Source organism: Dermacentor silvarum, chromosome 6, assembly GCF_013339745.2.
Source record: "Dermacentor silvarum isolate Dsil-2018 chromosome 6, BIME_Dsil_1.4, whole genome shotgun sequence".
In the NCBI taxonomy this organism is placed as follows: Eukaryota; Metazoa; Arthropoda; class Arachnida; order Ixodida; family Ixodidae; genus Dermacentor; species Dermacentor silvarum.
In genome coordinates, this window is record NC_051159.1 from 159131015 (window position 1) to 159143684 (window position 12670).

Below are 12670 nucleotides of genomic sequence, written 5' to 3' on the forward strand. Positions count from 1 at the left end.
TCATCCTTTCATCTACTGCCCGATACTTGGCCTTTATAGTATCTAGAGTGAGTTTGTGCCATTTTTCTAAAGCCATCACCATTATCTTCTCGCGAACACGTCGCGGTGCAGCTGATGCTGACATAAACTTCTCAAGCAGTTTCGTCACAACTTGGTATGATCACCCCTTTTCAATATCTTTAAAAAAATCAATTTTCTCCAAACCGCCCAATTCTTGGCCCAATTGGAGGTTGTCTTGGCCGATCTCCCACGGTGGGTATGTGCCATTTGTACAGAGGGTCATCATCATCATCTTCTTCACTGATCATGGCGCCCAACTCACGGAGCTTCTATCGCACGACGGAGTTCAAGGTTATCGCGTTTGCCATCGTCAGCACTACCATTTGCACGTACGGAACCATGGAACTACTGATCGTGCCGGACCCGCAGGACGCCGCCGATGTCGAGCGCCCCTGCCGGAGCTCGCTTCCAGCGAACTACACCGTCCCTGCCGCTGTGCTCAACGCCAACGGCTTCGTCGAGTTGAACCGCTGGGGCGTCCTAAAGCGTCGACGATGCCGACGGACTGTCATCAATCTCTTGCTGTTCCACAACGAGGTAGACTTACTCGAAGTGCGTCTGCGTGAGCTGGGCAACGCCGTGGACCATTTCGTCGTGCTCGAGAGCACGAGGAACTTCCGGATGCACAAACGAAACCTGCTCCTCGAACCTCTGCTGAACACGCCGCGGTTCCAACCGTTCCGGGATAGACTCGTCTACGGCTACAACGCGGATTACCCCGAGTTTCCCGAGGACGCCGACCCTCGCGCCGTCCGCATGGCTCTACACCGCATTTTTATGGACGAACTAATGGTCACTTTCACCAAGTCGTTTCCGCACGTCGACGACGATGCCTGGATCCTGTTCACCAGCGCCGACGAGATCCCCAGCTCATCTGTGGTCGACTTCCTGAGCCACCACGATGGACTGCCTGACGTCGTCGCTTTCGGGTACGCGAAGAGCGTCTACAGCTTCCTAATGCCGCACGCGCAGGGGTTGTCGACGGAGAGGGCAGCGTGTACGTGGCGCTGCCTCCGCGATGACTTGGCTACCTCGCTGGATGCGCTTCGGTTCGCCACCATGCAAGCGGTGGCGGAACCACCGTGGACTGCGGGGACGCGTGAGCACCCGGCCGGGTGGCACTGCTCCTGGTGTCTCGGTCCAGCGGGAGTCGTGGCGAAGATAGCGAGTGAGCCTGAAGCCATCAATCGCTCCGTCGACGCCGCGCTTACTGCGCGCTTGATGAGAACGGGACGTCTTTACAGCGGCAAACTCGTGGCAAGTTCCGAGCCCGAGAAATCACGCTTCGTCCTTCCTGCCTTCGTCGAGAAAAACCCAGTGAACTTCAAAAGCATACTGCTTTCCATGTCGCGAGATCAAGCATAGAAGTCGACGTGCACAATGTCTGCGCCGCGCCTCAATCCTGGGCGTGTTTTTTTTCTTTCTTTCTTTTGCTGCTTTTATGGTGCTCATAGGTTTCATCTTTAAGGTGCATAAATAATGCACAATTCGCGTAAATTAGTGAGCGGAGGTTGTTTTGGCGTGTAGTAGTTATTATTAAATAAACCAATTACATCAGTGACCAGCGCGCTGCGCGTTTCAAATACGCGTGACTGGCACCTTATATACGGCTGAAACAAAGGTCTTCGCGCGCCTGTGTATTAAGATGCTCCCTAAAAAATTCCCAATGTCGATTAGAGTGGATAGCAGCATAGAAGCGCTTTAGCTTGCCTTGTTTACAAAGTAAATGTAATATATATAATCAGTCTTTCAAACTCAACACTTATGACACTTTACGCTCTCCGTTTTTATAGTAGACCAATATACAGAGAGGACAACATAGAACCGGACCTTCTCCAGGAACGATGGCTAAGCGCTCTGACCATAGCTCAGATCTACACGATCAACTATGGGCAATCCAGCGGGCCCGGGAAGCGGTGGAAAGGCTATGCCTCGCCGCACATAATGCCCGGGTGGCCTGAGCCCGGGCCGGCAACCACGCAGGTGCTTCTATCAATAAAGTTTTTCCCGTCCGTTATAGTAGCGTTTGAAAGATGTTTGAAAGGATCCCGCCTCTGCTCATGTATAGAAATATTGAGTAGCAAGCTGCAGAACTCGGTAAGTAGCGAAGTCCTCTCATGGCATAAGGCGGGATGGTTTCAAATACACCCGACAACTCCGGAAGCTGAAGCAGTGATCGATGCCGCATGTGTTACCAAGGGCATTATACTTTTACTATGGTATTCCGACATTAAAAATTTAGAATACGAACCGAATACTGCGACTTGGAGTCGAAGCATTCGATGGGAGAATAATTTTTTTCTCGAATATTTGAATTATGGCTGATTATACTTCTTTACTGCTAAGATTAAGTGATCGCAGATGTCACTTAATTGTACGGCAGGTGGCTTATCAGAGTAACAGAATAGGCGCGAGGGCTGCAGGTCGCTAGGTGAAGTAATGACGTTAGCCAATTCGCAGAGTGAGTATGGAGTCTACTGGTGAAAAGATAGACTTAGATGAAGAACGCTGTAGATGCATTCGTGCTTCGGTGGCACGAAAAACTAAGGGGGAGAGGAGGAGGACAACGATAATGATGATGATGATGATGATAATAATAATAATAATAATAATAATAATAATAATAATAATAATAATAATAATAATAATAATAATAATAATAATAATAATAATCAGCCTGTATTTATGTCTACTGCTGTACAATACAATGCTGTAAAAGAGTTATACAAGGTGCTTTTCCGAAGACTGACAAAATATCCTAAGAATACAGTCTTCAAGGTAAAAATTAGATTTTTTTAATAAACTGAATTATGGGGAACAGTAGATGTCAGGAAATAGGTTAGGTGTTGTAATTTCCCCGCTAGTTAGTTAACTACAATAATTATTCTGTTTAATTGGTGCAGTTACGTGGCTACTGACAATGTAATTTGTAGCTACTGACGAGTTGATCGCATATCAGTTTTCAAATCGAACGAAAAGTCCTTCTCCTAGACTAAAGCTTCTAAATTTTAAACTGGGAACCAAACTGAGTGCTTGAAGAGCACAGGAACCCACGTGTACAAGAAACGCCAGCTGTTGGCGCCTTCTGACGTCTCCCATTCTGCGTCACGCAAGCAGAACCATCTTTCTTATTTTGACGTGGTGATTACGGCTCGTGACTTGTCCTGAGCTTCACTCTGATGTCGGCACGAAAGAACATTGGCCATCCACTATCACTGACAAGCTAGATAATATCTTAAGTTGCTCACAAATAATGCCATCATCACTTGTTCAGGCGGAAAAGAGACACGTGAAAAAGAAGAGAAATAAAAACGAACAAATGATTTCATCGTTTATCTAAATAATCAACAATAATAAAAGTATGCGTGACTCTGCTACCGCGAACACCAGCGAAATATATATATATATATATATATATATATATATATATATATATACGCTTTGTTAAGCTCTCCCATCCCCCTCTCCCTCCACCAGTTGACCAGTTTCCCACGTACCCTTCCCACACATACACTTTTTATCCACTTTGGTAGTCCTAATCCTGATGCAGTAATAATTTGGTTGGGAACATCATGTCTGCTCCACGTAGCCTTCGTTAGTGTTTCAACGGATAAGCATAATTTGACCAGTCCTCCAACCGCAGTGCCCTTTCGGTTTCAGACTCTCGATCTATTGGCCATAGGTGGGTGAGAGAGAATAATACAAATCGCAATATGCGTCACGAAATTGTTGCCCAAAGCATGTATCATAGGTTGCCTGATTATTCTTAAGAAGTGTCGAAACAGAGGAGGTCGGAGGTTCTATGCAGGACAAAATGACAACCGTAATGACTTCCCCGTGTGTTAGTAACAGGACAGAATAAACAGAGTGAGGGGATTCCTGCCGATATGAAGGACACAGCCTTGTGCCGGCTTAACATGACGTGTTGTCGGGCATGTTGGTTTCATTAAGCTCAAGAAGTTAATCGAGCTCAAACGTAACAACGACGGACATAATAGGCGCCAATTGCGGAGCGTTGTCTGTGCCACCCTGCGTTTTACTTGTGCTGCTTCAAGTTCTTCATCATCTGATAACTGTAAAATCGGGTGGTCTAGCAAGTGAAGCAGAGCTCAAGCAATTTAAAGTTGGCGCCACCAACTTTGCTCGAGCTTCTACGCAGAACAGCGAGATGGCGCTACAGTCTAACCGTTGGTGGGAAAAAAGCAGCGAAGAGATTGATGCGACCGGTACCGTCACAGGCATACGTAGCGGTACAAGGTAGATAGTAGACAACATAGTTTGAGGAAGAGAAAAAAAAAAGATTAAGGAGATTTATACAAAAATGCTAGAATGAGAAGCTTGTAAGTATACCTGATTAACTCAACCGGACTATTTGTCATCGCCCTGTTTTAAAAGGGATGCCAATAAATCATCATCATCCGTATCACCATCATCACCATTTACAGGGTAACTGAACGTGTAAATAGACAACCAGGAGCCATGAAAGAGAAAGTGAGAGAAACAGAGACGGCAAATTAGATGAAAAGAAAACAAACAAAAAACAAATAAACATGGAGAGTTACAAAAACGACAAGAAAGAAATCAGGAGGGAAAATCTGTATGATATCGCAAACGGCAGTTCCTCGATATTTGCCCGAGGACAGAAACATACCGGAGCGTTGGGATTCAAAGAAGATAGAAGGACTAACTGGGTCAGCAGTCGAGATAAACAAGAGACGTTTAGAGTATTGGTGGCAAGAAAGCAGGGAAGAGATTGATAGAAGTGGTGTCATTGTAAGTGTAGGTAAGGGTACGGCACAGTGATAGAGGTTTTAAATACGAAAGGTAAGATCACATAAGCAATAGGCTAGGTAGTGATAGATGTAGTAAAGCCTGAATAAATCAAGCAGGCTAGGGGAATATTTGTCCCCGCCCCGTTTCAAAGGGAATGAAATAATAATAATAATAATAATAATAATAATAATAATAATAATAATAATAATAATAATAATAATAATAATAATAATAATAATAATAATAATAATAATAATAATAATAATAATAATCAATCAATGATTTCTTTACCGCTCCCAGGAACAACCTCAAGGTTGAGTGCTGGGGCACGCATGCCATAAAACAAACAACAAATTGCAGTGCAATATAAGTTAAAAAACATATAGAACAAGTAAAAAAAACCAGTGTAGATACAACGAAGCGCAAGGTGAATACAAAAGAAAAAAAATGAGAAGGGCAGTTGAACAATGTGTGAAACTATGACACAACAACTCAAAGCTCGGAAAAGAGCAGTAACAACGAGTTATGAAAAATATCGAGACCATGAAAATAAGCGTTAACAAGACTGTAATCTGTGGACGGTTCAGTTTTGGTGACGACAGACAGGAACATGCAAAGGTCTATGTTCACTGATGATCTTGCGCGGAATACGAAACATGATACAATTGAGGAGTTCGGGGCAGGTAAGGATACCGTGAAGGAGTTTGAAAAGAAACAGAAGGCCATCACGATTAGGTCGGCAGCGAAGTAAGGGCAATGACAATAATCCAACAGTGTTAGAGCAAGGTTCGGTGTCCATGTTAGCAAATCGGTTTGATTTTATATGCTTAGAAACTTTTTCTGGACAAGATCTATAATGTTACTGTTGTATCTAGAAATGCCATTCCAGACAACCGACGCCTATTCGAGTTGAGGAAGATAACATTGTTGTGTGCAACTTGCGGAACGGTGTAGGAGAATTGAATTCCGTCGATAGTCTGCAAACACAACCAAGAGAGCTCATACCCCGTATTGCAACGCGTTTAGTGCGAGCAGAACAGTGTAAGGTTGTACCAAAAAATACACCGAGATCCTTTATCTCACAAACTTTACAATGGTACAGAATCTACAGAATAAGAAAAAGAAGTGCTTGCTGTTTTGCGTGTCAAGATCATGATTTTGGTCTTGTGAGGTTATTATCTTTGCAACATTCACAAAAAGAACACAGGTCAGACTGCAGGATGTGACAGTCGTCAACACTATGGTTTTCATTAAAATCTTGATGTCGTCGGTCTACGGAATGAAAGAAAAATTCCGAATAGCAGAAAGAACATCATTAATAAAAATTTAAAAAAGAGTGTTCCTAGTACTGATCCTCGAGGGACGCCGCTAGTTGCCATGTAAAAAGAAGACGTTTGGCCATTGACGATAACATAACATGATGTATCAAAAGGTAACTGCGCAAGAGAGTGACAATTGACGAGTCAACACCAAAGTGCCTAAACTTGACCAGAAGCAGTGTGTGGCTGACTACATCAAAAGCGTTGCTGAGGTTGTAGTAAATGGTGTCAGCTTGCCCCCTTTCAAGTACTGGCACGGATATCTGTGTCGTGAAACTTGCGATATTTGTGATATTGGAGCGGCCGGTGAGAAATCCATGCTGATTCGGAATCAATGAGTTTTTCGCAGTAAAAGACGGTGCGTTGTGAAGAGCAAGCTCAAAAATCTTAGATGTCGCACAGAGAAGAGACATCGGTTTTACAGCCAGGCTTAAATACAGGCAAAACAGGAGCAGTTTTCCACACGTGAGGGAAATTTGAAGTATTCAAAGCGTTTTCAAAGTATTAAAAATAAAAAAATAATAATCACCGTATAGTCTGTGCATGAGCATGTGCAGGGACTCTGACTGCTCCAACGAAGCAAAGGGAATGCGCAATCGTAGCTTGCGGTTTCCTTTCAGATTTCAGGCAGAGTGGTTTTACTTAGGTTAAACAAATGCCGCACTGCTGAGACCGATCAAGGTAAAGACGACAGGCAACAAACTGCCGTTCAACGACCGTAAATTACGATGGGAATAACCGACCGTAGTCAACGATTGCGTAGTATGCCAAAGTAGGTCCGGAACGTTAGTCGTTTAGCAAACGCTTCACGCATGCCATGTGAACTTTCATATATGTTTGGCAGCGCCTATATATGGCGGCCAAAAGCAAGTGCGTACTGGTATATAATGGCAATACTTATTTGCCACATGAGTAATTAGTGAAGAGGGTCTGTGAGAGAAGAGCGAGTACTGGCGAATTTTAGATTGCACAGTTGGCTGTAATGATCAACGTGCCAGTATTCTGTCGCGATACGAAAGTGCTACTTAAGAGCAGGTTATGAACATTGGGGTTGAGCCGGTGGGCTGGTTGCTTTGTGAGGAGCTGAAATATCAAGTGGAGCAAATACGCATAGTGCGTCCAGTGTGCGCCAACTCGGCACTTGGAGACCGCAAAGTGGTAAGCACGCGTACGTGCATGAATAGTGACGTCATACGCTCGGGCATTAACTCGCAAAGACGAGTCAATTATTCTGTCAGTATAGTATAGGGGCACGCCGGCTGGTGGGTCTATGGATGGCGGAAGGTGTCGCGTTAGAAAATAGCAGTTGCTATCGCATACGCATATGCCCCATGTAATGAACACTCTTGATATACGTGATAAATATATACAGAGGTGCACTGAAGTCATAATATTGTGAAAGAATTCAGTCGCTTCAGCTCGATTTCTTAGCAGGAGCGCTCAAAATACGCCCACATTGAATACACTAATCATGTGGCCATCATTAAGTGGTCATGTGTATTTCAGAATTGCCTCGTGCTCACTATTATGGCTGCTCTACCTTAGCAGGTTGGTTCCGCAATCTAGAAGGCGAATACAATTGCAATCGTTTTTTTTTAAAATCGACTCTGCACGAAGCTTAGATTCTTGACTTCGCCACAGTGACATGGATGACAAGGACAGTCATCATGAGTGGCAGTCAGTGCACTGTTCGCTGTTTCCCATTGCTTATAGTTGATGACACCGCCTCACTTGTTCATTAAACAACGATTTGGTGCTTCTTGCCTTTTGCTATTCGTACTTGTATACACACTGTCCTCAGCTTTAACCTAGAAGCACTTAGACCTGACGGGGGCGAAACTTGGTAGTTACTGTAGGTGCAGCCATGTTAACCTGAGTTTCTTCGAAGGCTCGAGATACTGGACGGCCATGCTTTCTAAACATACGTTTTAAACCTTCCCGTAGAAGCGTGATAGTGGTGGCTGAGTGACACTGGGCCTCTTCTCCAGCTTGGATATTTCCGACACATCGTACAGGTCGTCCTCCCAGACCTCTGTCGGCGGCCTCTTGATCGTGGGGGAGGACACCGGCGAGATCAGCACGGGCGGCGTGAACGGCGGTTCTGGAGGACGGGGCGGGGCCAGGGCTTCCCCTCTGGGTTTGTTGGTCGTGCATAGAGCCACCGCCAGCAGGAGCACGAGTGCGCACAGTGTGCCGATGATCCACAAGTACACGTTACATGCGAACATTACCATGGGTTCCATGTGCTCCATGTACGTAGACTCCCGCGATACGCGAGCGAAGCGATTGATCACGAATGAACTACTGTCACTTTTCGGAGGCGCTTGGACCGCTGACACTATTTTTGGTCGCTTGCGCGCCGTTGATGAAGGTTTTACCGTCCGATCACTTGCCTGTTGAGTAGTGTGCACAGTCGTGGTTCTCGTATCCTTCGTCGTCGTCTTCATTATTTTTGCTGTCGTGAGGGACGTCAATTTTGTACTGAAAAGCACATCCATAAGCCCGCCTGGCTTTGCGTCGGTTGCCGTTTTTGGCTTCGGAATAGCTTGTTGAGCTGGGCACTGGCCAATGTCGTCATCAGCGTACTTGGCCCGTGATGGTCGGCTTGTCCGTTTTCTCGGCCATAGATGGTGTACTGCTGGACGTCGTTGCTGCACTTGTAGCGGAGTCATCATCGTTGTTGGATGCAGGGGCATCGCCTTGCTCTTCTTTCGTATCGCCTTGTGCCTCACCGCCTTTCGATAGAAATTTCGGCACCCACTTGTGGTACGACCTCAGTTCCGCTTGCCGGTTGTGCTCGTTGGTCCTCTCAGCAGCGTCTTGTCTCTGCACTTGTGACAGGAGGTTGTCCATTAGCCAGTCTTCTTGGTACGCGTGTCCGACGCGGGGCGCCGGCGTCGGGTAGATGTCTTCGCCGTCTTCCTCGTCGTCGTCACCATCGCTGGCGTAGGCGACGTAGTCGTTGCGGCCAGGCTCTAGCATTTTGTGCCATCGGATGCCCCTGCGGCCACGTTGTGGTGATGACGGGGCACCGGTGTGTGGGCGTACCTTGTAGCCGGGGTGGTTTTCGGCGGCGGCGGACAGCGCGAAGGCAGGACAGAAGCCAGAGGACCAGAAGGCGCCGGCGTCCACCGCCGGACGCCCCCATGGCCTCCGCGGAAGCCGGTATCGGCTCTCAGGGCTCTCGCGCATTCCCCAAGCCCACTGCTTCTTCTTCAGCCATCCACAGTCATGGCTACAGCTTTGTTGTTTCCTATTAAGCATGTGGGTCCTACCCACTATGGGGGATTGCCCAAGAAATGCATGGAATATTCCAATTATAGCGAAGAATAAATTTCAGAATATCTATCGACTTGGCGCTGTAGAACACTTGTGGGGGGACTTAGCTCGAGCTACGACTTAGTCATTTACGAAGCCAGTCTATGTTGTGCCGAAGTTATAGTCGGGAGGAGTCTGGAAAATATTCGCTTTTAAAGCGAATATTTTTTTTGTTTCGCGCTACAATGTTTGTGCTTAATGTGGATCATTTGCCGCACATGCATGTTTTATTCTTATGTTGATTTACATCACCCCCATTTTACTTCTTTCTGGGGTTTGACGTGCCAAAACCAGTTCTGATTATGAGGCATGCCATAGTGGAGGGCTCCTGAATAATTTTGACCACCTGGGGTTCTTTTACGTGCACTACAACCCAAGCATACTGGGCGTTTTTTGAATTTCGCCTCCATCGAAATGCGGCCGCCGCGGTCGGGATATCACCCCCATTTTTTTTTAACGCGATAGCGTTTAGGACCCCGTGTCGCAGAAAATCCGGCGTCGGCAACCGGCGTATGATCGCTGGTGGCGGAGAAAATCATCCAACCACATCGACCGCGCAGGACCTCCACGTGGTGCAAGGTTTTGGTGAACAAAAATTGAATTTCTCACAGTGAAATCCGCCAGAAAAATGGTAAAGTACGACTTCGCCGTCGGATTGTTTACCAATCGGCGTCGGATTGTAATTTGAATGTACGAGAAAACCTAATTCTGCTACGAGGAAACTCGAACACAAACCCCTTTTCCAGCATTTCTACCAGACCTGCACGCGTCGGGGTAATAGCAAACAATTAATAATATAATAAAAAAAGGTGCTAGGGCCTTCACATTTTAATATAAGACCACTTAGATTGCCTCTGAAAAAACGTCTTCCAGCAATGCATTTCAGTTTAAAAGTGAAGCCGACTTTTAGAGGATCGGTGTAAGCTTGGTCTTTGTAAGCTGGCTTTTCCACGTTCAGTGTTGCAGTGAATGAAGCCTACTTGCCGTATGCGAACGATGCGACGCGAACGGGTCCCGATAACGCTATCGCTTTCTACTCTTAAAGGCGAAGCTTAAGCGTCCGCCAATTTTTGTTGTTATTCTGTTTATCCTGTTATTCAATAATTCAATCATTCACTATTCTTATTCTACGCACCTTTCCTCTTCTAGAGCCGGCCGGCGTTGTGCCCGTCCTGGTGACAGTTGGCAGCTAGCTCTTTCTTTTCTATGCGATTGCTTTTATGTGTGCAAACTCCTTCCGGGCCCCCAACCCCCTTCCTCCGAAATTCGAGAGCTCATTTATCCGCCTCGTGGAGCAAGGACACGACGTCACATTTCAGTGGCTCCCTAACCACTGTGGCGTAATGGGCAATGACATGCCGATGATGCTGTTCGATCAGCTCATAGAGACGGCGTGCAGGAACCAATCGCGCTGTCAAGAACAGGTGCAGCAGCGAAACTTCGAGTGCTTGCAAATGATGCCGCACAATCGTTGTGTAACGCACCTGGCTTCCAGCACACACGTCTGCATCTATTGGACCCCCATCTTCGACTGCGTCCTCCACCTCAATGAACTGTTGAGTAATGACATTGATCTACTGCCATGTTGTCCAGTTGATCTTTTTAACTTTTTTTCACGCCTATAAATGATTGAGTTATGTATTTCTTTGTGTTTAAACTATGTCTGATTCAGTTATGATTCAAATATGTCTTTCTTTATTGACTAGATGATCAATGTCTTTGTATTTATATAATCGCACTTTTTTATATAGTCATTACGAAATATGTTGCTCCACCCTGCTGCTAGGATATTTCTCGGTTCTTGGGACAAGTGAAGCTGCCATGAGCAGCTTTTTTTCCCACTTTTCCACCACAACCTTGTATTGTACATGTTTTGTGGAAAAAATAAACATTCATTCATTCATTCATTCATTCATTCATTCATTCATTCATTCAAGTAGACTAAGCGAATTAAGGGGGATGTGTACGTCATGTGTCCGTCTTTAATGCATCGGCACTTGGGCTTTCGCCTTCAGGTCGTCTTAGGGATAACATAAGAGACCCTCTGAATTTTTTTTCGTGCCTTTGCTTTATCTAGCCGCTATTCTTTCCGTCTTTCATTCCCCCTTCCTCTCCCCCCCTTGCAGGGTAGCAAACCAGAATCTCTTCCGGTTAACCTCCTCGGCTTTCATGCCTCGTTTATTTCTGTCTCTCTCTATAGGGTGCTGCTGTCTTGCCGAGTAAACAACATAAACGACAACTTGGCCTACTGGGAATGTACGCGGAATAGACAACTTCGGTCCCTGAGTACGTGTTGCTGAATATGTGCTCGTATAGACAACGTAGGCCATTCTTAAGAAGTGCCCAACTATCCAGAATTGATATGCTCCACTGCCTATGTGCCCGAATAGACAAGCAGAACAAGAGGCAAGAAGTAAACAAGTCACCAGCAGAAAATTTAAGCGGCTGTAGAGAAGTGAAAATTGCGGCATCGGAAGCAGGCGGGTGTAGAGAATTAAGCGAAATGTATCAAATGGAACTTGAGCGCACATTCATCGAGGAGCGTCTAGCTACGGAGAAGTGAAGAAATAGGCCACATAAAATTAATGTCGGCATCAAAGAATTGCGTAAAATTCCATTTCACTGGCATCATTTTCTACAAACATTTGTCTTTAGCGTTACGTTTGCATAATATTTGCTTTAAAATTTGCGCAAACTACAAAGAAAGCTTTACTTAACACCGATCCCTAGATAACCGCCTGAATCCACAGATTTTTAAAATTTTATCTTGTGCTGCCACTTATTCAGTTTCAGTAATAAATAAATAAATAAATAAATAAATAAATAAATAAATAAATAAATAAATAAATAAATAAATAAATAAATAAATAAATAAATAAATAAATAAATAAATAAATAAATAAATAAATAAATAAATAAATAAATAAAATGAAGCTTGGAAAAGTCACTAAATTATGTTCTCCTTTAGTAAGTGCACTGCTGCAACCTTAATATTGCGCTGTGCCGGAGGTGTATTGAGGGTTCTTTGAAAGTGTTAATATAATAACAATAATTATGATAACCATAATAATTCATGGGTTTATTCAACGCGCACAACCCTGAGGTCTGTTAACAAGCGCACGGGTGTTGAAAAAAAAAAGAAGTTGGTTACAAGAACTGTAAGGGAACGTAAGTAAAAGGACAAAAAAAAAAAGATGCAA

General features: G+C 44.9%; 1 protein-coding gene across 1 annotated transcript; it reads left to right on the forward strand.

Annotated features, from left to right (window-relative positions):
• The first annotated feature begins 306 nt into the window (after positions 1-306).
• LOC119456987 (beta-1,4-mannosyl-glycoprotein 4-beta-N-acetylglucosaminyltransferase) lies at positions 307-1425 on the forward strand. The gene has a single exon (XM_037718807.1). It carries the CDS (start codon positions 307-309, stop codon positions 1423-1425), a length of 1119 nt encoding a protein of 372 aa, XP_037574735.1.
• Positions 1426-12670: the final 11245 nt, after the last annotated feature.